This window comes from Colletotrichum costaricense (assembly GCF_030867565.1).
Source record: "Colletotrichum costaricense strain IMI 309622 chromosome Unknown Scaffold_12.1, whole genome shotgun sequence".
NCBI lineage: Eukaryota > Fungi > Ascomycota > Sordariomycetes > Glomerellales > Glomerellaceae > Colletotrichum > Colletotrichum costaricense.
The window spans coordinates 58,818-83,142 of NW_026848241.1; the positions used below are offsets into that span (position 1 = coordinate 58,818).

The 24,325-nt window shown below is 53.2% G+C and overlaps 8 protein-coding genes across 8 annotated transcripts; 4 read left to right on the top strand and 4 right to left on the bottom strand.

The window, feature by feature from the left end:
* Positions 1-299: 299 nt before the first annotated feature.
* On the bottom strand, positions 300-1,589 carry CCOS01_10980 (essential for mitotic growth 1; the record flags this gene model as incomplete). Its single annotated transcript, XM_060459133.1, has 3 exons — positions 300-776; positions 905-1,173; positions 1,550-1,589. The coding sequence occupies 3 exons, from the start codon at positions 1,587-1,589 to the stop codon at positions 300-302; spliced, it is 786 nt and encodes a 261-aa protein (XP_060309865.1).
* Positions 1,590-3,905: 2,316 nt separating this feature from the next.
* On the top strand, positions 3,906-4,412 carry CCOS01_10981 (ribosomal protein S17; the record flags this gene model as incomplete). Its single annotated transcript, XM_060459134.1, has 2 exons — positions 3,906-4,040; positions 4,125-4,412. The coding sequence occupies 2 exons, from the start codon at positions 3,906-3,908 to the stop codon at positions 4,410-4,412; spliced, it is 423 nt and encodes a 140-aa protein (XP_060309866.1).
* Positions 4,413-4,839: 427 nt separating this feature from the next.
* Positions 4,840-7,411, bottom strand: CCOS01_10982 (ATPase; the record flags this gene model as incomplete). Its single annotated transcript, XM_060459135.1, has 3 exons — positions 4,840-5,060; positions 5,125-7,234; positions 7,322-7,411. The coding sequence occupies 3 exons, from the start codon at positions 7,409-7,411 to the stop codon at positions 4,840-4,842; spliced, it is 2,421 nt and encodes an 806-aa protein (XP_060309867.1).
* A 918-nt stretch (positions 7,412-8,329) lies between these two features.
* Positions 8,330-10,507, bottom strand: CCOS01_10983 (uncharacterized protein; the record flags this gene model as incomplete). The annotated part of the gene is made up of 2 exons (XM_060459136.1): positions 8,330-10,144; positions 10,196-10,507. 2 exons carry the CDS (start codon positions 10,505-10,507, stop codon positions 8,330-8,332), a joined length of 2,127 nt encoding a protein of 708 aa, XP_060309868.1.
* A 1,380-nt stretch (positions 10,508-11,887) lies between these two features.
* CCOS01_10984 (autophagy protein Apg9) lies at positions 11,888-14,801 on the top strand (the record flags this gene model as incomplete). Its single annotated transcript, XM_060459137.1, has 3 exons — positions 11,888-12,597; positions 12,667-13,387; positions 13,452-14,801. The coding sequence occupies 3 exons, from the start codon at positions 11,888-11,890 to the stop codon at positions 14,799-14,801; spliced, it is 2,781 nt and encodes a 926-aa protein (XP_060309869.1).
* Positions 14,802-17,977: 3,176 nt separating this feature from the next.
* Positions 17,978-19,885, top strand: CCOS01_10985 (uncharacterized protein; the record flags this gene model as incomplete). The annotated part of the gene is made up of 8 exons (XM_060459138.1): positions 17,978-18,163; positions 18,252-18,493; positions 18,591-18,690; positions 18,793-18,828; positions 18,898-19,030; positions 19,097-19,246; positions 19,316-19,787; positions 19,846-19,885. Coding segments are annotated over 8 exons (1,359 nt in total), but the record flags the coding sequence as incomplete, so codon positions are not given.
* A 960-nt stretch (positions 19,886-20,845) lies between these two features.
* Positions 20,846-22,477, bottom strand: CCOS01_10986 (DnaJ domain-containing protein; the record flags this gene model as incomplete). Its single annotated transcript, XM_060459139.1, has 2 exons — positions 20,846-21,436; positions 21,494-22,477. 2 exons carry the CDS (start codon positions 22,475-22,477, stop codon positions 20,846-20,848), a joined length of 1,575 nt encoding a protein of 524 aa, XP_060309871.1.
* A 927-nt stretch (positions 22,478-23,404) lies between these two features.
* On the top strand, positions 23,405-24,325 carry CCOS01_10987 (uncharacterized protein; the record flags this gene model as incomplete). Its single annotated transcript, XM_060459140.1, has 1 exon — positions 23,405-24,325. The coding sequence occupies one exon, from the start codon at positions 23,405-23,407 to the stop codon at positions 24,323-24,325; it is 921 nt and encodes a 306-aa protein (XP_060309872.1).

Sequence of the window (24,325 nt, forward strand, 5' to 3'; positions counted from 1 at the left end):
ACTGTCAAGGCGGAGAAAGCGCCTTGGACCCGTTGTCGAACGCCCCGGTTTTGGTTGCAAAAACAGCGACAGCGATGGCACAGGTAACCCAAGTTTCCGAGATCGCGCGCGGACACCATGATGTTGTATCGTGATTCCGTAGGCGCAACCCCTCGACTTTCAATTTGCCGCTCTGGGGCGCATTTCGCACCTCCAGGCGCCTGGGGGCCACCACTTACATTGCCGCTCTGATTCGCCATCGCTGCTGCCTGGATTCGTGTCCCCGCAACGTGAACGACTGAGTAGATGTCGGCTTTCGACTACTGAATGTCCCAGGAATCCTCAGCAGCGTGGCAAAACTTGCTGCAAGCAACGCTGGCGGACAAGCTGTAGTTGCTGATGGAAATCTTCTCGTCGACGAGGCCATCAGCGAAGGTATCGGCACCCTTTGCCATGGCACCAACGAAGACGCAAACACTCTCCTTGGGGGCGAGAGTGTCGATGTAGTCTCTGACGTGTACCAGAGGGGCCTCGAAACTGAGCGTCACCTTGCGGCAGTTGGGCGGAAGGTGATCGGTGATGGGATTCTGGATTACACGAAGCAGCTTCTCCTGCGAGTTGGTCGAGCGGATGGACAGGCGATGCAGCAGCTGAACCATCAGACCGGCAAAGCGCTTGAATGTACGCGGGATGCGAACAGACGGCGAGACCTCGATCAAGACACCCTTGGCGGTATGAATGTAGATCTGAAGCTTGCCGGCCTTGTTGATGGGGGAGTCGAGCAGGGTCAGGAGGCACTAGTCAGTATGGTCAGCATGTTGGATGCAGACACGGCGGGCTAGGCGCGTTGAGGCGCAAAAGCAGTAGCACAAGCAAGGGCAAGAGCAAAAGCAAAAGCAAAAGCAGTTCGCTGGTAGTATCCAACCTGATGTGTAATATCCGGGCGCGCGTCACTAATGTCGCGGTTCATCTTGCGCATAACTCCAATATGCTCGTCGCTGTTGAGTAGCGAGTACTTCTCCTCACGTTGGACGCCGTTGCGGCCGGTGCCGCCATGTGAAGCCTTGTAGGTCTCGAGACTGGCGTTGGAGAGAACGACAATGAGGCGCTGAGAGTCCTTGTCGGTAGGAGGGATGGCGGTGTGCTGCTCAGCGACCAGCTGAGGGAGAGCCGGAGGGGGAAGAGACTGGGTGCCTGTTGGGATACGCAGGTTAGCAAACCTATGTCAATGAAGCAGAGCCAGCTGTGTGGGCTTGCCCTTGTGCGAACTGTCTGCCATGTCTTCCATCGTGTCGCGATTGCCTGCGTTGTGCTGGACACTCGATATGTGGTGTTTGGGGTAGGGGACGAGGTGAAGTGTGCAGGGCGGCGGGGTAGCTACGGCTTATAACCACGAAATGCTGCGCGCAATTGGAAGTAGGATGACTGGCGCAGAGGCTGTCCGTGAAGAAGGAGGTTCCCGGAATGACAGCGGCAGACAATTGCAATAGGGAGGAGCCCTGGATTCGGGGTTTTCACTTGATGCAAGGGAAAACGTGAGTCGCGCAAGGGACGCACATTGGGAACTTACGAGGTCGCTTGACGCCAGCACGGGCCTCTGGGGAAGACATGTTGATTTTTTTTTTGGAGGGGGAAATTCGACGATGGGGTGGTGAGATTCGGTGCAGGTTTTTCCCGGCTTCTTCTTCTGTTTTCTCTTCTTGTCTCGTTACACAGACAGGAAGGTGCGTACAGCAGGCGCGTTGTTGCACACAGCAAACAATGAAATGAGAAAGTAGTGAGAAAAAATATGAAGAATAGTTGAGTGAACAGATCTGGAATAGATCTGGTCACAGAGGTGAGGAGAGGGACTGCGTGAGGGTGAAGTAAATGGTAAAGTAGTGAGCGCGAGTTGAGAGGGAGGAATGTTGGTTTTGAATTTTCCGACGAGCGAGGGACCAAATCTGAGGGAAGATGATTCAGGCCGAGTTGCGAGGGAAGAAGACAGACTACCTTTGTTGGCTTAGTCCAACGTGGTGGTGGGTGGGTGGCTTACCTTATGAGGGACACCAAAGTGACCAAACACTTGAGCAAAGGTACCGTCGCCTCTTCGAACCTACTGCGTTCCTACGGATACTCACCTCGCTCTTGACTGCTGCTGGGGCCCTTGGGACCTTGGGACCTTGGGTGCGGGGTGAGTGTGATGGAAACGGAACTCGGATAGGTACATTTAGTACACAGTGTTGAGCTCATCTTATCACCGAAGCATTGCCCCGAAAGCACAGTTCTCTACAGTGCGAGAAGCGCTGATCAGAGGGAGGCACTTCTGAATCGTCCCTTTGAGTGGATTTCAGCAAACTCAGGCCCACCTTGCTCAAGGTACCTTACCTAGGTATCCGTAGGTTTGTCTTCTATGCAATTTTTTACACGGTCAGAGTCACGGCACACAAGTTTTTGCTCGGCTCGGGTCTCAGCCACTCGACTTTTAGCCGCTACGGCGAATGTTTGCCGAACCATCAGGTGCGTTTACCCGCAACAGAGAAAACTAACGCTTCTTGGGTTCCGCGTCCTCTACCATATTACTTGGTACCCAAACTTGTCAGGTCAGTCTGTTTTGTACGTGAAGGCTTGCCTTCTCTCAGCAACCCCAAGGGGCAGGCTCCGTCTCGGTGCATCGAGACCTACCGAGATCGGGGAATCTAGGCGTCCGTCTGCCGATGCTGCCACTGGCTATTGTCCTTAGTGGTTTTTATACCAGTGTGAGAGGTCGGTGCCTTTAAACACTTGTGGCTAATGATGCCCCGGTAGATATGCAGTGGACGTGTGGGCCATGCTTTTTTGAGCGATAGGAGTACTGAAGAGACACTTGAACTCAAAGTTGCCCAGACAGCGGAAAAGTTAACCGCGATAGGAAGAAGGTAATACAGAAGAAAGCCTCGGTCGTCTCCATAGCAGACGTGTCTTCACATGAGTAAAACCCCTGGTCACTTATATGGTATACGCGTCGGCCCTCTGGGGCCACATGGATACAACGTCGGAATGGCCTTGAATGGGCCATGGAAAATTGCATCATGTCAGTCTGATGCCCCTACAGAGGGTGCTCACAGCGATCAAATTGCGAGTGAAACGCCAATCCAGTTCCGGGAGAGCTCGTTTTGCCTTGAGGTAGGCAGCGATGAGTTAAATTGTCTATAGATAGAACACAATAGTCTGGTTCTGAGGGAAGTACTTGAGTATGACTGCGGCCTTTACATGGCTTGCATCCTGGTGGATAGCTGGCCTGCTCGGAACGCATGGCACCTGACAGACACAACACCAAGGCAGTACATATTCGATCCCAATTCGAAGGCGGGTACGCTTACGCCTTGCTTGGTACCGATCGCTCCGGCTCATCGGGAATGTTTCTAAGCAAAGATAAGTGAAGCAAGCTTATATTTCAGCTCGTAGAACCAACAGAGCGAACCAAGCCTCGGTATTAATTATGACAAGAGAAAGAGACAAAGTAGGCTGATGAGCCGAGATAGACCTTGACATTGCACACCTAGGTAAGGTATCTGAGGTAACCCCCGTGGCCCCGAAACCCGGGAACCAGCTGTCACCAAAAGCCGCAGGCCAAGCCAAGCCACCTTGTTGAATTTAAGGTTATCTTAGCGTCTGATCTTTCCACTCTGTCGGACTCCAATCGAGTAGGCCAGAAAATGGTCTTGGTGTCGGTAAAAACATGGCCCGTTTGACCAATGAGAAGCGAGGAATCATGATCCATTCTTTAATTTTCCACTCTCTCCAGGAGGCTTGAGCATACCGTATCGAGGTCACCATCACAGCCAGCGATCTATTTGAAATACCACGCGACACCCTCAGCACTTCCAAGCTCACGACCTGGTTCCCTCTTGGGATTTCTTCGACAGACCGAGTTCGCTGCCATTGTATATCACCAACCGCCCACCATGTCAGCCCAGACCATGGCGCAAGCCCGCGCAGTCGTCCGCGAGCTCAACGGCGTCGTCGTGAGCGCAGGGCTCATGCAGAAGACGGTCAAAGTGCGCGTGGGTGGCCAGCAATGGAAGCAAAAGGTCCAAAAGGTGAGATACATAGAACCCAGGAGTTATCAGCTCTTGGTCCATGACTCTTATCTTTGAGGAGACTAACCAGCCTCGGCTTCCTAGATGTTCACGAAACCAACGCACTACCTCGTCCACGACCCCAACTCATCCCTTCGCACAGGAGATGTCGTTTCCATTGTTCCCGGATGGAGGACATCACCTCACAAGCGCCACGTCGTAAAGAGCATCATCGCGCCCCACGGTACACCCATCTCAGCGCGCCCACCGGTACCGACCGAGGAGGAGAGAATCGCAGCCAAGGTGCAAAAGAGAGAAGCCAAGGTTGCTAGACGAGAGACGCGGCGGCAGGAGAAGTCTTCAAAATCGACTCCTGAGCCCGAGGTCGACTAAGGCCTGAGATTGGCGGAAGAAAAACTGAATAGAGAACCAGGAAAAGGTATAGTAAGGATTACAACACAACGCTGTATAACACAAAGGAGGAAGGAAAGGGAGTTGACACAGAGCACTGGGCATCGTATTCACTTCAGTTGACGATATCCTTGGCCTGATTTGTGGCTGGAAACGTGTAGACGAACATCCGAGGTCACTGGTGAATCATTGTACAAATACCAACACTATTGCAGTAGTCTCTTGTCTTAGCCATCTACGCAGAATATTTCGTAAAACTTGATATCTCTTGTTCCTTTACCGATAATCAAGCGCCTCTGGAGGGTATCACTTCCACGTGCGCTCCCCTAGCCAATCGACCAATCGCCATGTCACGCAGAAACAAAGAGAAACAAAAACACCTCGCGAATCGCATGCCTGCTGCCCTGCATCATCCACCTCGCTCGCCAAACTCCTTGGCCCAATCCTCATATTCCTTCAAGCCCGTTTTGCTCACACTCGGTCTGATAGTTGTCAGACTCGCCTCAAAGTCTGCCAATGAAATCGGTCGGATTTCGTCCATGGTCATGTGCAAGAGAGCCTCGCCCAAAGAGCGGAGCGGACCCATGGCCGCATCTTTAGCCAGTGCCGTTACATCGGAGCCCGAGAATCCTGTGCCCATATCAGTATCAGTTCTGATGGCCGTTTCGCCTCTAAAATGACGACGAATACTTACCATCTGTAAGGAGAACGAGCTTCTCAATGTCCGCGTCGGACAGGACATGCTTTTGCTGCCCCAGAAGTGTTCGAAACTGCGTAGAGCGAGTCTCGGACTCAGGCAGCGGTATGTATTGACGCCTCACAAACCTGCGGCGTGCGGCTTCATCAATAGCCCAGGGCAGATTGGTTGCCGCCAAGACAAGCACTCGGTTCGCATCTCCTCTGGTCTTGTCCTTTTCATCCACGGCCCGACCCGCCGCAGCTCGCTGTAAATCACTCCACTGAATGAGAAACTCAGTCTTGATCCTCCTTGTCGCCTCGTGCTCTCCCGACCCGGACCTCTGAGAAAGTAACGAGTCAATTTCGTCAACGAAGATGATGCTTGGTGCCAGAGTCTTCGCCAGAGAGAACAATGCTCGGACGAGCTTCTCGGACTCGCCCAAGTATTTACTCGTCAAGCTGCTTGCTGATATCGAGAAGAATGTCGACCGTGATTCTGTTGCTACAGCACGCGCCAGCATGGTCTTGCCCGTGCCTGGCGGACCAAAAAGCAGCATTCCTCTTGCAGGCTCCCGAAGTCCCATGAACAAGTCAGGTCGCAGGAACGGGTAAACCACGTTCTCCCTGAGTGCGTTCTTGGCTATCTCTAGGCCGGCAACATCGCTCCATCGGACCTCATCGCCCTGTACAATGATCTCATTGAGAATTTGCTTTGCGGCTGCCTCGTCCACGCCGGTTGGAAGGTTTTTCATAATCTTCTTTTTCGTTTCCTTCCAGGCTGTCTTGAGCGAAGAGCCCTCTTTTTCATCGTCGGCAGATGCTTCGGAAGAAGGGCCTTCAGCATCAGCTGCGATTGCGTTTTCTTTCCTCTTTCCCTTCCTCTTCTTGCCAGGTACCTTCGGACTTGTTTCTGCGTTGTCCGAGCAACTCGAAGATGAACGGCCCCGCGACAATTGCACGTTACGATGAGATCTATCGGCTTTATCCTGTTCTGATCCACTCGTGAGATTATTATTGGGCCGGGTAGGTATGTCCCCGACTGGCTTCCTCCGTATTCTGGCCACGTCCGGCGTAGTCTTGCGTCGTAACTCTGACTCGTCAGCGTCAGATGACGGAGGCCGTTCATGAGGCGATGCTCTGGATCGTGAGACTGAGGACGTTGGGTCCCTTGAACGCGAGGTCCGCTCTTGTCTTGGGGTGCCATACTCGACCCCTGGAGCATCTTGATAGGACATGGCGTTCAAGGCACTCGATGCCGCACTCACGGACAAGGCTGATGGTCGCACTTGCGATGAATCCTCAGATGTTCTTGCACTACCAGTCGCATCTGAGAAAGACGGATGAGCTTCTCTGGGCGTCACGAGCCGACGGGTATGTACGTCCCATTGCATGCCAGACGAGGGCGGCGGCTTGCGGGACTGCTCTGCAGGCGTGACAGGCGCAGACGATGAGACCTCTGGTACTGCTGGCGACGCTCTGGAGAGTCTTTCTCTAGAACTCAGGGCAGTCCATGCAAGAGTTGCAGCTTTGCTGGCACCAGGTCCTTCGGTCTTGGACAATTTTCGACTTGACTTTGCAGATTTGTCGCCTGGCCTCCCGCTCCGCAGGGTGGTCCGCATGGTGTATTTCTCAGGGCTCGGAGACCTCATAGTCGGCTCCTTCCTAGACGTTACTCGGGGAGAGTTTGAAGGGCCGGCAAAGGGAGACGTCACGGGACTTTGGTCGCGACCGACTACAGCCTGCTCAGATGATGTTCTGTAGGGCAACGACGGTCTTTTGGGCAACGCGGGCCGCGAGAGATCGGGATATCTTATAGCTGGAATTGTGCCTTGGCCAATGTAGCCTCGTTCAGGAGTAGACATGGTGTATGGGTCGGGGGAGATAGAGCGGTTCGGGGTGGGTGGGTTATTGGGTTGAGGAGTCAAGGCGTCTTGTCGGGATATTCGTAACGCTTCAAGCAGGTCAATGCGCTCCTTGCACTGCAGTTCGAGCTTGCGCAAAGAATCTATCAAGGCGTCTTCTGTTTCGGTTCCAGCAACGTAATTGGGTAGTAGCTTGGTGATGCGTTGGTCGTTGAGCTGATCTAGGGCATTCCTCCAGCATCGCATCGCCTCGGTCTCATCACCCTAGAACATGGGAAAACCTGAATTAGCACAGACAAATCATCCTTTGGTATGCCACGCCATTGAATTTCGGAGCAAGCAAAGATATACCTGGCTTTCATAGTAAACAGCAGTGGAGCATTTCAAGTAGCTGTCGTCGTATGTCTTCTGGAGGATGGCAAGGCCCCGAGAGCGTGACATGGTACTGGAAGCCAGACCATAGTATGTCCAAGTCTGAGTAGAGACGCGAGATGGTTCTGACGTTGGGGCAGAAAATTCGTCACGATCCGGAACGTCGAAACAGTCGGGATGAGCTTTTCACAGCGGAGGATGCAGTTGAGCGAACTGGAGCTGAGGTTGAGGTCAGGTAGAGTTCAAGGTCAGGATGCGGTGCCTTTGTTTCTCCTGCAGAGGGATTGCCGGCGAATGATGGCGGGGGGCAACTGAAGGCTAGCGGGCCGCAGTGACGTCGGTCTTGGTGGCTGAGTGGGGGTAAAGCAACAAAAAGGCAGACGGCAACTTCCAGCGTAGGTCATCTGTACCTTAGGTAGTGCTGCACGCGTTAGTGGCTAGCTCTCTCCCTTTGGTAGGTAGGTAAGGTAGGTATGTACCTACCCGCTTGCTTTAGTGAAGCTTTAGTAAAGGCAAGGTAAGTTACCTGCCAGGGGAACACCACTACCCAGGATCCTAAGTGCCTTGCTAATAGGAGAGGTAATGAACGTGAGGTCCCGTCGGTCAGGTGTCTATTTTGCCAATACATAAATATATCTTACCTCGGGGTATCTGTAGATGCTCCTACAACATCAGTCGCACACATAAGTAGGCAAGGTACTTAATGTAGTGTGGGTAGGTCAAAATACCAAGACTCCCAAGCACCTCATAGCAAACCTGGAAATCCTACCTCAGGTAAACAATAAGTCACAAAGCATCCTTTTGAAGCACATGGTCTGCACACGGCACTGGGCGATAGCAACACGCGGGGACGACTGGGTACTGAAGGTGTAAAAGGCCTTTGTGCTACCTATTAGTCTACCTGTCACACAGTCCACGCCAAAGCCTTAACCTCACTCTGAGGCCATATCCTCGGCCAGGCACCCTCGGCTTCTCCGTCACGCCCCCCTAAGATAAGAGGACCTTGATCTCCCCCGTGGTCCGAGGGAATAGGTCTCGCAGCAACTGAGGCTCGTCACCCTCATCAGCTGACGCACCGTCACCGGCTGACAGCTCGTCCGCTAAGAGCAACATCTGCTCGACGTGCTCAAACTCGTCGCAGAATCTTTCCGCAGCCTTTTCGGTGAGTTCTCGCGCCAGACTTGAATCTTGCAGGCGCTTAACATTCTCCATGGCGTCCATCAGCGCCGATGGTAAGAAGTCGTCCAGAGCCTGGCTGGCTCGACTCAGAGCTGGCGGCTGTACCTCGTCAAGCGACGCTACCTTCTTCACATCGCTGGCGTCCGTCGTAAAATTGCTCAAGGATTCAAGAATCTGCGCCAGACCAGAACCACGGCGGAAGAACTGGTATTGCTCTTCCGTGAGCTTCTTGCTCTCCTCGACAACCCTCTCTTGCAGCCGCTGTGTTCTTCTTTGAGTAAAGTCGAAAGGCTCGAGGGCATGCTTTGCTGCAAGCAAGCAGTTTGTTATGAAGATGGCACCAGCCGGTTGCCTCACACCTTTGGCCATATTTTCGCAACCTGCCAAGAAAGGCTCAAAGGCCTCTGCAAGAATTGGCTGAAAGTCGGCCTCGCGGTCCGATGACGACGCCAGCGAAATCTCGTACGTTTTCATGACCGCAGTAAGCTGCTTCAGTGCTTCGAGTAAAAAGTCTGGAGGCACAAGGTCAGAAGGCGTCTGCTGGAAATCGCCTTGTAGAGTTGCGATGTGATCCCTCATGAGCGATCGGAACTGCCTTAATGCGCCCGACTCAAGTCCCGTCATAAGCTCTAACAGCGCACACTCGCTGCCCAAAAGTTTGGCAAAGGTGTATCGATAGAAGCCAAGAATGTTGGCCAACTTGTAGGCGAGAATAGTCTCTTCGTTGGACTGAATGACCTGCTCGACTCTCTGCCTCAGCATTCTCGTTGCCCCTGAGACATCTCGGTCCACAAGGTCGTTCAGCGCCTTGAGAGCATCAAAGTCGGGTGCTGTCTCAGCGTCACCTTCGCCCAGAAGCTGCCAGAGCTCATTTGCCCGGCCCGTCTGGAGTCCCTTGGCGATTTCGTCGCCTTCCGAGACGAAAAGGATTTCCAGAGCCTCTCTCTCACTGACAGTGGCCGAGTGTATCCAGGCGAGCATGTCGCCCACATAACGAAGCGGATCGTGGGCAGCCATCTCGATAGGCTTAACCGAGTGATCTTCGAGACCGGCGGCCGTTCTACCTGTCAAGGCGACGTGAAAAGCGTCGGACAGTATGCGTTCTCTAGCCTCCGCAAAGAAGTCTAGGCAATTCTGGAAGAGCGATGGCCGCTCTGCAAGAACTCTAATGGCGCGACGAATTGATGAGTTCATCTGGGGGTTCTCGAGGTTCAGTGTTCTGAATTCCCGCTGGACCCATTTATACAACTTTTGGAAGGCAAGACCGAGATTCTTGGATGTCTGCTCCATAAGTTGCAGGCCCAGCGTCTGCTTCTCAAATCCGAGTAGAATCTCGCAGTCCTGGCTGACTCGTTTTGCCTTGTAAAGAGCAGCGAAGAAATTGTCGTCAACAGGCTCGGCGGTTGATGTCAGAGAGGCGACCTCGTCATCAGAAAGGATAAAGTGACTGCGCAATGTCTTGAGAAGTTGCTGTTTAGATTCCACGTCTGCTCTCTGATTCATCAACGATGAAGCCTCTTCCAGAATAGGCCCCGTCTCCTGCTGAGCTGCAGTAATCCGACCCCTCACATCTTGATAGTTGTGATTTAACTTGTCCAGAGTAGCCCCTATGCGACGCAGTTGCTAAAGGGGATGTTAGTCAACGAATTGGTGATTTTGGGCCAAGGGACTCACATCGGCGACTCGGCCAAACTGGGAGACAATCTCCCCATTGCTGTCAATCACCTCCTTCTGTAGGCCTAACCGTAACTGACGGCGTGTCTCGGGCGTATTCTTGAGGTTGCGACTGTCGAGCAATTGCAAGGCATCCCGAAATTCGGAATCGGCATACGATGTTGAAAGAACAGTAGTCACCTTTGATGAAATAGGGTTCAACGCCCTCGCCGATGATGTGGTTGAGGGCGACTGGGGCATACTGCCGATACTAGAACTGGACACATCTCTGCTGGGCAGTGGTCTCAAGGAAGGCGGCGGAGCAGAGACCATGGTGAGGAACGGTAAGTGAGCCAGCGGAGATCATCAACGCGCTCGTAAGAGTGGCTGATGATCAAGATTGGAAGGGATCAGGATACCGGGTTGCAGCTACTAGTTGCCTACGGGGGAGTCGATATGCCCTTCTTGGCTGGACTGACACCTGTAACTAGGGACTAAGACATGAAGGATAGAGGGCTAGGTACCTTCTTCTCCATCCCTACCTTGAGTTACGTAAGATACTCTGTACTTCCAAACCAAGCTGAGTTATGTGCCTCACAGGTCTAAGGTAGTTCCATGGGCACCTAAGGGTACTTCATTGGTCTTGAGGAAGGGTACCTACCTTGGGTGCCTTAGATAAGTTACCTCCTCAAGGTAAGATAAGAGATAAGTAAACACGTTGATAAGACACCTTACCATGACGTCCAAACCCTTGGGCCAAAGAACCTAGGGAAGGCGGTCGAGAATACCTTAATAGCTGGGGGGATTGACGGCAAAAATGACTTGACCGCCTGCTGCCTGTGTCCACCTTCCCCACTCATGGTGCCGCCTGAGCCATGCCGTCACCTGGATGTGTGCGGACCACCAGCTATGGTACCTACCTAGCTGCCTACCTACCTACTTGCCGGAGGGACCTGGGAGACTGACATGGGAAGCCAAAGCAAAAGGTGCTGGCCCCTCCACGACCCGTTCTGAACTTTGAGAAACACTATTACTACCTACCTGACTACATCTTCGGTTTCCTTTGGGCATTTCCTCTGTCTGCCGCTTAGGTGAAAACCGTCCGTTCCTGGCGACCTTGGCGTGGCACGCGTGGTTGACATAACAGACATATGCAGGCAAAGCATCTATCTATCTCTGCCTACCTTAAACAGCGCTGCCGTCTTCCTCTTCTTCCTACCTGCCTTGCCATACGCACTGTAATCGCCTTTCTAGGTACTCTCCTGACATCGGACTGGAAGATTTCCTGTGCAGTAGCTAGCTTTCCTTGTCTCACTGCGTTGTCAACTTACCTACCTGAGCTGACCAGGCGTCACTCCGCATAGGCTTGTGAGTCTGAAGTCCTTCACCCCAACACTTCCCATGGCTTCTGTCACCTGCAACCACCCGAGATAGCCACATGACCGCTAAATCACATATCAAGTGACAACAACAGAGCTACCTTCAAACCGTTTTGCAGTTTACACCTCACCACTCTCCCGAGCTGACCTAAAGACCGTTCAGGAATGCGATAACAAACCGACCTTTGCCTCCAAATCCGACTGCCTCTCGTCGCGCAAGCTGCATTCGTCCGTTCCTCCTCCAAATCAGACCCCGACCGAGCGCCATGAGCGACGGCCATAAGCCCTGACGACCGATTACTCCTTCGCGAAACCCGATTTGTCTCTCTTCGACATGGCTTCCAATATCTTCCCTCAACTCGGCCCACTGTCTCGAGGGTCGAGGTCGTTTTACAAGGAACTCAGAGGAGATACTGACGGCGACCTGGATATCGAAGAACACGCAGGTCTGGATGTGGACGAGGAGAACCTGCAAGAGCAGTTTCAAGACTATGACCTGGACCACATGCCAGGCCTCACAGCAGAAGACAGCCACGCGACTCTCGACAGCAATGCCAACCTGCTCAAAACACCTGTAGGAGCCACACCGGGGCCGACTGCTCGCGGGACTCATCGCGGCGGAATCCGACAAGAGTCGAGTCCACGATGGCTGGGACAGGATGATGATGGAGATAACGACGTCCCGGCTTCTTTGCTGGTTGAGCCACACGAAGTGGTAGCGCAGTCCAAAGGATCTGGGCGGAGGAAGCCAGCTGCTACTCCGTCGAGGCAGAACGCAATACCTGGTCCCTCTAGTCGACGAACCCATGCTCAATGGGAGGCCACACAAGCGCAGCAAAGGCTTCATCCAGCAGATCTCGTCAAACCAATCCGGCCCCAGGCGAAGCGATATCCCAGAGGCCTTGCGTCGAACAACGAGAAAGAAAAGGCTCTTTGGAGATGGGTTAATGTCTCGAACCTCGACTTCTTCGTTCAGGATGTCTACTACTACTATCGAGGGAGCGGTTTCTGGTGTATCGTGTGCGCGCGGGCGTTGCACCTGGTGTAAGTCGAGACTTTGAGTCTGCTGGATATTGACAGTACACGTGAAAGATGCTGACCAAATACTTTCAGAGAATCTGCCTTCTTCGCCGTATTTTTGACCTTTCTCACTCAATGTGTCGAGTACACAAAAATCCCTAACAGCAACTCGTTGAAAGAAGTTACGATTCCTCAGTGCACCAGAAAGATGTCATTCATGTGGAACACAGGCTTGTGGCTGTACGTCTTCTACTTTATATGGAAGACGGTACAGTTCACCATGGATCTTCGGCGTCTGAACCATATGCGCAACTTCTACGTTTATCTACTAGAGATACCGGAGGAGGATATGCAGACCGTTTCCTGGCAAGACATCGTTGCCCGCGTTATGGCCTTGCGGGACGCGAACCCCAAAACAGCCATCAACGTGCGCCCATCTGCGCGAGAGTGGATGCGCAATCAGTCCAAGGAGAGGCTAGATGCTGCAGACATTGCCAACCGTCTCATGAGGAGAGAGAACTACTTGATAGCCATGATGAATAAGGATATTCTCGACCTTACGCTGCCGATACCCTTCTTGCGACAACACCAGTTCTTTTCCCGAAGTTTGGAATGGAACTTGCATTTCGCAATCCTGACTTATGTCTTCGACTCCAACAACCAGGTCCACCAAGAGTTTCTCAAGGCTGATCGCCGAGGCCTCTTAAGCATCAAGTTGAAGTCGAGGCTGGTCTTTGCTGGGATCATCAACTTATTGATTGGGCCATTCGTGGTCGCTTATCTCATTGTGGTGCATGCATTCACGTACTACAATGTAAGTCCTTTCCATTGTGACGTTACGAAGATCACATCAGAGAAGCTAATATATTGGGCAACAGGAGTACCAGAAAGACCCTTCAACTTTCAGCCATAGAAGGTACACGCCTCTTGCAGAGTGGAAGTTTCGCGAGTTCAACGAGGTTCCGCATCTCTTCCAGGAGCGTATTAACATGTCTTATCCGTTTGCGAGTCGATACATTGACCAGTTCCCGAAAAAAATGACGGAACAATTTGCTAGAACGGTAACCTTCGTCGCAGGAGCCATTACTTCAGTTCTTGCCGTCGCCTCATTCCTCGATCCGCAGCTGTTTCTCGGGTTCGAGATCACGTCTGAGCGATCAGCACTGTTCTATATCGGCGTGTTCGCCGCCATATGGGCGGCTGCAAGAGGCATGATCTCTGAGGAGACAACTGTGTTCAATCCAGAGCACGCCTTGCTCTATGTCATTGAGTACACGCGCTATATGCCAGACCACTGGAAGGACCGTCTTCATACAGCCGACGTAAAGCGTGAATTCTCGGAGCTTTACAAGCTCAAGCTGGTGATTCTGATCGAGGAGATCATTGGTATACTTACGGCCTCGCTGGTACTGATCTTCTCGGCACCGAAATGCAGCGATCAGATCATCGATTTCTTCCGGGAATTCACAATCCACGTGGATGGAGTTGGCTATATCTGCTCGTTCGCCGAGTTCGATTTCAAGAAGGGCGTGGGCAAGGCCAAGCAACAGTCCGGCCCTGGCGACGTTCGAGAAGACTATTATTCCACGAAACATAACAAGATGGCAGCATCTTACTATGGCTTCTTGGACAACTATGTGATCAACCCGAAAACGGGCATCCCGGGCCATTTACCGCCAGGGAGTCGTCATCCTTTCCATCCTCCACCAGCGTTCCCGGGGCTGAACTCGCCAACGCTGGCGGCCGATATGCAAAGTTCCAGACTGGGTCGGCATGACCTATCGCGAAGTCGAGCTCCTCCTGGTGGTGGAGTTGGACAACAAACTCGAACGCCGAGGTTCGGGCCCTCGATGACGGCTCCGTCGCCGATGGCATCAATGCTACTCGATCCACACCACCAACCGGCCGCAACAGGGTTCGGCGCCCGAAGTACGCATCGGAGCCGACCCGGTCGGGGGGGATACCAAGGTGAAGGTATAATTGAAGAGTCAACTGAAGACGGGCTCGCCACAGACGCCCGACTGCATTCTCAAGGACCATTTGAAGACGAGATGTATGGGGGCTCAGGACCTTTAGGCGAGTCTGTATGGGAGACATCGCCGCCCAAAGGGTTGAGTCGAGAAAACAGCATGGCTGATGCAGGCGAGCAAGACGCCGGGGTACTGGGGCTGATTTACCAATTCCAGCAGGCCCACCGTAGCAACCCCCAAGGTGGAGGAGGGCTCTGATGCGGTAACACCATAGATAATGTTATGGGTTCGTTAACTACTTAGTAGACGAGAATGAAACTTGAGTAAACGGTCCAGGGGGCCATGGATCCAATGGGTTTCCACACTTTCAGTCCTTGCCGTAGGTCTGCCACGGTTGGCAAAGGAATGCGAAGGAGGATACCCGGCTCAAGAAGCCCAGTCGTATACACACAGGTAGTATTGTTATAGAAATGAAATAGACGGCAATGACCATTTGAAGAAAAAATTGAAAATCTCAACCACTAGCACGGGGACGTGACGTTCTCTTGCTTTCGCCGACGGGGCGGACGCCGGACAGGACCGGGAAGGGAGATGTCGTATCTCCGAGCAGCCCGCACACGTGCTCCAGAGCACCGTGTGAGCGCCTCTGGGCGAGGCGGTTCACAGAAGAGGATCGGGATGCAAAAAAGGCGCGCCGCGCAAGCTTAAATTCGCAATAAATAGGGGGGTTGCAAGAGAGTCGAGCTAAGTCAGTGGGCGTAGGTTCGAGCATTCGAGTGGCTATGGGCCGTAGGTTCTATGTAGGCTGTGTACATCGTGAGTACTAACCAAGTAATAGCCCACGAAGCAGTACGGGTTCTCGGGACAGTGGAAACGGCAAAGAGTTTTCTGTCGGACGCATGACGAGGTGGATGGGCGGCCTAGGGCTGGAGATTGATAAGATGAGATTAGATGCAAGCAATGGAGGCCCGAGTGCCGTGTCAGTAAAGGGTGAAAGGGCCAAGGCTACTGACAACCGAGATGAACGAATATGAAAGCCTTGATCGTATCTTGCATTGCACCATTGCGATTGCAGTGAGACAAGACGACTTTGGCGCTCTCTTCCGTGTTGTCTCCTTTCCCCTATCAGCCGCAGGTCTGCAAGTATCGAACCCGTGAGCCCATCGTGTTGAATCCTACCATATGCCATGTCTGGGGAAGAGACAGCAGAACGAGAGAGAGGAAGGAGAGTGCCCTTGTCTTCGTTGGCTGTGTTCGCATCCGTACCGTGTGCGCCGACCACGCAGCAGTATCACCTAAATCAGTGACAGGGGTAGATGATATGACCCGCCAAAGGGGTGCGATAATTCCAGAACCGAGGCCGGAGGATCCATGATTTTACGAAGAAGTATTGAAGCGAGGACGCAAACGAATGGGTCACTGTCCCCCGGAGCCTTTTGTCAAACCCAGCTTTCTCAAGGGTCAGATGCTTCTTCTGTCCTTCTAGAAAGACGATGAGACAGGAGAGTGAGTGCCGGGCAGGGGCGTGCTTGTGAGGCTATGAGGGCATTACCACTTGACTGGATTTGACATATTGTTTGCAGTGGAGGTGCTCACTCTCTATTGAGACCCAGCTCAGGGACCCATCACCACCTCAGCCATTAACCGGGTAGCTTCAAAGTCACTTTGTCTTCCTAGCCACTTGCCGGAGGGCGCTTATAGGGAGAGTCGGAACACTGGAGACACCGGCCAGGCGGATCCATTGAAAGCACGGGCTGGATCCGGGGGGTCGGCCGAACCCTTGACGGACTTAGCTAAGCGAGTGAAGAAAGGGACGGGTAAACCGAAGAAGAAAAAAGAATGAACACAGTAATCCTCATCTTGGGGGTTTCCGATACTCGTTTTGAGCACTGATGATGGGAGTCGGGGGTCCAGCCATCCCCTGGTCTCATCTCGAGCTAAATCTGTCGTCCTCAAATGGAGGGAAAAGGTTGAATGATACATCGATACAAAGTCTGATGTGTTGGGGGCGACTATTGGGGTGGATGTGGTCACATCGGATGTAAAGTCAGCGTCATGATTTGTCTTTCTGGCATCTGCACGGTCAGGGAGGAAAACGTAGAAATGATACTGCCAACAACGCAACGATACATACACTGGCCACACTGCGGCTTACCGCGACCGCGGCGTTCGATTGCTTCACGGACATAGAAGTGTGGTTGATCCTACGGATACATGTGGGCGGAGAGACGTGGCGAAGGGTCAGCAGACAGAGATGAGATTGATAACAAAAAGTCAGGGGAAGAAATCCACACAGATCTTACTAGGATGACCCACTCTGCCTGCCACTGACCAGATTTTCAAAATACCAGATGCAATGATAGCCTCGATAGGGAGAGACTGGGACTGGGGGAAAGGTTTTGACAAAACAGGATGGAAAAGCTGGAAAAAAGAGGTCAAGTGCCTACTGGCTGCTGGCAAGCCGGGTCTTGGGGAAAAGCGGGCCGCTGATCTCCGAGGCCGCAACAGACGAGACCCGAGGTTGGACTCTGGAATCTGGACTGTCCATTTGAGTGTTGAGCTGGAACACTTTTGAGGACACTGTCTGGTACCGCTCTTTCGTTTCTGGGTTTGCCCCCCTTCTTCTTGACCTATTCCCGGTCTTGCTATTCTGATGTCTACGGAAACATTGGGACACCAATACATTCTCCTCTCGTTTTCCAGGTAAAGAAATGTTGGCTCACTGTGTCGCCATGCTCTGCCATTTATCAAAAATTCAGTAAACACTCGGTACTTGTTACGAGGAACTCCAAGGGTGATATGCATGTTTGCATCTTAGCAATGTGGACATGCCAACGCATATCTAGAGACATATACTCAATGTTCCAAGGGCAAAGGTGCCTGATATATTAATCGAAGCCCGTGCCTTATGGCCAAAAGTCCGTTGGCGTTGGAAGATACCTTTGGTAGGCCGGGCTGTAGTTCGCCCGGGAGTCCCTGGAAAACCACCTCAGCTCGCCTTAAACCCGCTGGGAGGAGAAACTTCTATGACTTCTATGACCCAACCAAGTATCTTCCAACTGCCACCAATGTACCTTACCTTGCCTTGCCTTGATACATCTACCACTCAACAAGATAGCTACGTTAGGTAAGGTAGTCAAGAGATGTGCGGAAACTGCAACACAGAGCGTGTCTCACCGACCAAGTAATAATTGTTTACCTGGAGTCTTGGGCCAGGTAATGTGAGGTATGTGATTTCTCCCCATTCTCTGGGTACGAAGTACGCAGTACTCCGTACCCAGGTGCCAATACCTTAGCTCCCCTCTCTTTCTCGGCCCCGACATCCAATCCACAGTAAATGTACCTTCACGTTAGCCCCGGCCTCCACTGCCTGTGCTTTACCTGACTCTGCTAGCTCCAATTGGCCTTTTTTTTTTTTCCCTCTCCTGCTAGTTACGACGTGGTTTGGCCTTCCTTACCTCCGCCGTTCCTACAACCTCAAGTCTCGCAACTGCCACCTGCATACCAACCGTGCATCGCAACTCCCAACGCACGGCGCCGTGAGCTTCAAGGTCGCTCGCTTCTTCCTAATAGCTCCCATTGCACTCGCCCTCGTCATTGCACGCCGTTGCCCGACACTTGTCGACTTTTCCCGGCCGAATCGATCATCGACGGCTCTATCCGATTGTATGCCCAGAGCCATAAGTTTCCCTAGGCCTACGAGAGCAGATCGCGAGTGAAAAGGAAAGAAAAAAAAAACCAGAGAAGCCATCGGCACAGACGGCCAACGCGATATTTTCCGTCTCTCCCTCAACGAGAGCTCCTCCCGCCACATCCGTGGTCGCCATCGCCGACCCCCTCGATCCCCCTCCAGCTGTCAATCTGGCGGCTCTTCAGCCCAAGCCCTACGGCGAAGCATCTGCTGTGGCCGCAATGGCCCAGCCCAATGCAGAGCCCGCCGAGGAATACGAGTGCGCAATGCCCCCATCTACACATTCATCACGCCTACATCTTCTGCCGCCACCCTTCGCCCTCGACTCCTCTTGACGATGACGCACACCATACCAGTACCCTCCTGCTGACTCTTTGCTCTACCAGCTATGAATCTCTACCGCCCAACTTTTCCCTCGTGCAGAACATGGCTGCTGGGGCATTTGCGGGCATAGCGGTACGGCATACCCTTCATCTGCGGTCTCGGCCCCGAATGAGCTGGCCCGCCTTCAAGTTTGCTAATCCACAAGATCCCGGATGCTGATCATTACATTTGCAGGAGCATACCGTCATGTATCCGATTGACGCCATCAAGGTACGATGCGGCTCCCTTCCATAACTATAGATATCGCAGACGATCATCCGCTAACCCCGAGCTTTGCAGACTCGCATGCAGGTCCTGAACCCCAATCCCTCGGCCGTCTACAATGGTGTGATTCAAGGTACATACCGCATAGCTAGTCGCGAGGGCGTCCTGAGCTTGTGGAGAGGCATGTCCAGTGTTGTTGCCGGTGCCGGTGAGTGAATCCCTACCAGCACGACCGCTATTATGCTTAATGACTCCCTTTTGCTCACTATTCTAGGTCCCGCTCATGCTGTTTACTTCGCTACATACGAAGCTGTCAAGCATGTAATGGGTGGCAACCAAGCTGGTGTCCACCATCCTCTGGCTGCTGCGACCAGTGGTGCTTGCGCTACGATCGCCAGCGATGCGCTGATGAACCCTTTCGATGGTGCGTGGTCTTAACGTCATCTAATTCCTCCACTCGTATTCCCAGTAGCTGACGTCGAGTTCATTTCAGTCATCAAGCAGCGCATGCAGATTCAGGGGTCGGCCAAGATGTACCGTTCCATGACCGATTGCGCCAAGTATGTCTACAAGACTGAGGGGTTGGCGGCTTTCTACGTCTCTTACCCGACCACGCTCTCCATGACGGTGCCCTTCACTGCCCTCCAGTTCTTGGCGTACGAGTCCATATCGACGGCCATGAACCCCAACAAGGGATACGATCCCACAACACATTGCTTGGCTGGTGGTGTCGCCGGTGGTTTCGCTGCCGCTTTGACTACACCTATGGATGTCATCAAGACGATGCTTCAGACCCGAGGAACTGCCACCGACCCAGCATTGAGGAACGTGAACGGATTCATGGCTGGTTGCCGGTTACTGTACGAGCGTGAGGGTTTCCGCGGATTTTTCAAGGGTGTGCGCCCCCGCGTGGTGACCACCATGCCCAGCACTGCCATTTGCTGGTCTGCCTACGAGGCTTGCAAGTATGTTGCCCTTAATCACTCATCAGCAAAGCACTATTCTAATACAACAACCTTGCAGGGCCTACTTCATCTCCAAGAACGACAACCCGAACCCTTGAAGGCGGTCCGCCGCTGCGCATATAGAAAAGAATGTCATTGACGATTCGATCACCGATTAGAGCGGTCTTGTAAATTTAGAAATCAGGGTCGAGGCCCATGAGGAACTCGGACCACCGAATTGGTCTTTTTATACTTGGGGGTACAATAAGCACGATACCAGCAATCCCGGCGAGCATTACTCTCCCTCTGCTAGGTAGTGGCGCGAGGAATGACACACGCCGTCTTCCAAGCGGGTCTATCTGGTGCCGGGGAGCTGGTGGTTTGGCAAAACGCAACGTTTGAAAGGATACTCAACATGTTGGCGTCAGGAAATGACGGACTTGCCTGGAGTTGGTATGCTCACGGACGGATTTATAGAAACTAATCTGATATGCCGTCCCTCACTCTCCTCTACATTCGCTATGATCTGTCATTGGCATGTTCTGCCTCCACGGGCCTGTGACAGCAACAGGTAAACATCACTGAACTACCGTTTCGGAATTTGTCAAGCATTCAGGTGATCTCGGCGCGCGGGATTCGCGCTGAGTTAAACTATTAAAAGCCTCCAGCATGCGAGGCTTGCCCTCTGTCGATAACATGATCTGTATGGTCGTCTTCGTCTCCTTGCGAACACCGTCACTCTGACGGCAAGCGCAATTGTCTTGACGACGAGACTTGGTGACATTTCAACGCTTAAAACCGAAAGCCATGATGGAAAGATGTATTGGCACATTGTGTATATTTCTGACACCTTAGACAATGGAATCGACCCCAGATATCTGGGGAAGTGTGCACTTGACTGGCTTCTTGCCTCATGGCCTAGAGCCGTTTCCCCGTCTCAAACTACGAATGACGATAAAAAGTAATGCCGGCCGTTGAGTGAGGCCCCGTGAAACTCCAGGCTTTGACCTATAAAACTCCTTGATTCCATGCTGCGCTCTCTCAGAGTCTTTCTCAATGCTGTCACAACCCCGTCTTCATTAGAAGGGGAAGCCGCCACCACCGCCTCCTCCGCCAAACTTGAAGTGGAATTGCTGGCCTCCACCGCCGCCGCCCTGCTGGAACATGAACGGATGGCCGCCGCCAAAGGGGTTACCCTGGAACGGGCTGCCTTGCTGCTCCTGGTTGTTCGGGTCGTCGCCGCGGTCGAAACGTTCGCGGAGCTCAGGGTTGCTGAGGACCTCGTACGCCTCATTGATCGATGCCATCTTCTTCTCCGCCGCCTCCTTTGTGAGTCCCTGCTTGGCGGCCTTGTCGGGGTGGTGGATCTTGGAGAGCTTGCGGTACGCCTGCTTGATCTGTCGCTCGTCGGCGTCGTGAGAGACGCCGAGTACCTTGTAGTAGTCCTTCGTCTTGCTCCGCTTCAATGCAATCTGGGCCTTTTGCATGAGGGGCTGGACAACGTCGTTCTTGTCTGGGCGGATTTTGCTAGCCTCCTCGAAAGACCTGATGGCCGCCTCGAACTCTTCTCCCTCCATCATGACCTTGGCGCGGTATAGCAAACCATAGAAGGATTGCTCGTTGAGAGCGAAGGCCTCTTCGCAGTATTGCTTGGCCTTCTTGCCGTTCATCTGTGGCGGTTGTTAGTCAAATCATGTGCAGCTTCTTCCGTTGAGTGCAGTACTTACGTCGTAGTAACCTTGGCAGGCCATTTCTGCCACTTGAATGTACAGCGATGACTGAGCATTGGAGGGGATTGTGCCGTCAGCGCGCAATTCCTCAACTTGGGTCTTGATGTCTGTGATCAATCCAGTGTCGTCGGCAGAGTCGATCAGGAGCTTGACACCAGTCATGGGCTGGTTCTTCTCGAAAGCTTTGTTAACCCTGTTCAGGGTCTTTTCAATGGCCTTTTGTTGCTTCAGAAGCTTCCTACAGGGCTTCGAATCGGGATCGGAGTGCAGGCACTTCCGCGTCTGGGCCATGCCGTTCTGGAGATCACCGAGTCCGTAGAAGGTGATGGCGGCGATCTTGATGTGCGGCGTCGTGTCTCCCGGCCTCATCTGCAATACGTGGTGCAGATCGCTCATGCCCTCCTCGACCTCACCCCGCTGGAAACGGCAGCGCGATCTCATCTCACGCAGGGAAATGGCTCGGTTGGCGGTCATGATGGCCTGACCGGCATGTCCCACGCAGGCTTCCCAGTCGCCGCTCTTCTCAGCTGCCTCAGCGAGATGGGCAGCGCCCTGAGCCTCGTCGAGAGCAGCGAGCTCAACTGAAGCGGGGTCCTTCTTGGCCAGTTTGTACTGCTCCCTTGCGCCGTCCCAGTCTGCAATCTTGGACTTGATCTTGGCTAATTGCACATGGGCACCCTCGAAGCCCGGCTTGAGTGACAGAACCTTGTTAAAGTCTTCGGTTGCCTGGTTCGTACGGCCGAGGGAGAGATACGTTGTCGCGCGCTTGAAGAGCGTCAAGTAGTTAGAAGGATCGCGGGCGACGGCGGCATCGTAGTACACAAGGGCATCGGACGTCTGGCCCTTCGAAAGGTGAGCTTGAGCGGTGGTAAGGAGGGAAGACACGGGGGTATCGGAGGGTATCTGGTCGGCGGATATGGCGAGAGTGGGCGTCGAGAGCAGACTGGCTGCGAAAGCCAGGGCGCAAAGGCGGACGTACATGGCTGGCGCCAGGTGATTGCGAATAACGAGTGTAGAGGAATCTGTTGCTCAGAGCCGGATATGAGGGCGGGAGTATGTGGACAGGTTTCGAAGGAGAAAGAAGACAGGACCCAGGCTTAAGAAGAGAGGGGGGGGATTGGGGCGGGTATAAAGAGAGTGAGGAAATTGGAAAAGTTGTCCTCAAAAGAAGCCAAGTAATACGGATAGGATGAAAGCTACATATGACCATATAAAGCTAAGGTTGTGGGGCAAGTAGTCCTTAACGGGCTGACAGTGACAAGCCTCCTTTGTGTCCTTCTCCCGGAGATGCTGTACGTTGTTTAGGAGTACACAAACACCAATCGGCTCTTTTAATAGCCATAATTGCCTCGAGCAACTGGCGTACACCATGGCAAGGCAATAACAAGTCATAGAAATGAACACGAATCTCCTTTTCCGTGAGGTTCCTTGGTAAATAATGCATGGCAACCCGGCAAACTGGATAGCGCATTACCTTGAAGTTACCACCCCAGGAGGATCGAGTCGCAAACTCAATATTCCGTCAATGAATGCGACGGGGACTCTTACTTGGGAGACGCGCTGAAGTGTCCAGATTTCAGTAGACACAACGGAGATCGGGTCCACTTAGCGCTTCTTTGCAGGGGTCTCATTCACACTCTGCCTAATTAGGTAGAGCTCTGTACCTTACAGAGAACTACGTACCTTGCCGTTCGTACCCTGCATTTCACTTGCATTGCCTTTCAGAACCTCCCGCCGCCAATCAGTCGCGAGACAAGGCAGCCAATGCACCCCAAATTCCTTGACAAAATAACAGGCAACAACGACAACGATAGCTGCCGGTAACTCTACTGCTCATACCAAAGAGGGGTGCCTCTACATGAGTTTCTATACAGGAAAAGAGACAGCTGAACCTCACCGCATCTCAACATGGCTCATCTTCCACCTTCAACAGCCATCTTCTCACCCTCGATAGCCCGCATCGCCGCCTCCACCGCCAAAGACTGGAGCTATGTTGATGGCTGGCTCGCTTCAAAATACCAGGGCCGTTCCATCCCGCCCTTCGAGCGCAGTCCCGAGACCCTCAAAGCCCTCCTGGCCCTTGCCAACATCAACGAAGCCGCAGATGAAGAGCGTGAATTAGTCGCTCGAGCCGAGGCCGCCGCCCTCCAGGAGCTCAGCATCGCCCAAGACCGCTCGGAACCCCAATCAGACCTCCCGACCTCAGCCACCGTCCGGGAGAGGATTCTCGGCACCGTACAGGATCACCTTACCCGTGAAGGACGCACCGCGCTGAATTCTCTGGCCACCCTTTCATGTCAACTCTCCGTAGCCCACCCGGATGCTGAGAGTCTTGGCCGTTCCATGATTGCTCTGCACGCCGAAGCCTCAGAGCTAGAGCAGATGCGCGTTCGGGTGCACATCCTCCAGAGCCATATTGAGCGAGAGGCTGCCATGGCCCGCGAGATGCTGCGCACCTTGAGAAGCGACGACTACAAACCCGTCGCTGACCTGGCCCGGCAGAATTTGGACATGCAGAGGAGGATTAAGACGATGGCCGCGCGCATCCCCGAAATCAAGGACCGCATGGCTACCCTCAACCAATCCCCAGCTGTCTCTCATCCTACCATCGAAAAGGTTGCTCAAGACGAGGCCGGCTTTCTTGACCTCCTTGCCCAAAAGAAGGGTCTGGATGCCGAAGTCGGCCAGTTCTCCGCTCTCCCCGATGATGTCGCAACAGCCCGTGCCGAGTTAGAACACCTTCGCGCAGAAGTACGGGCCGTTGCGCAGCACCGCGATGCAATATTCGAAGGACTCGTTGAACGCGAAAGTCCCCGCAAAGGCCGTTGA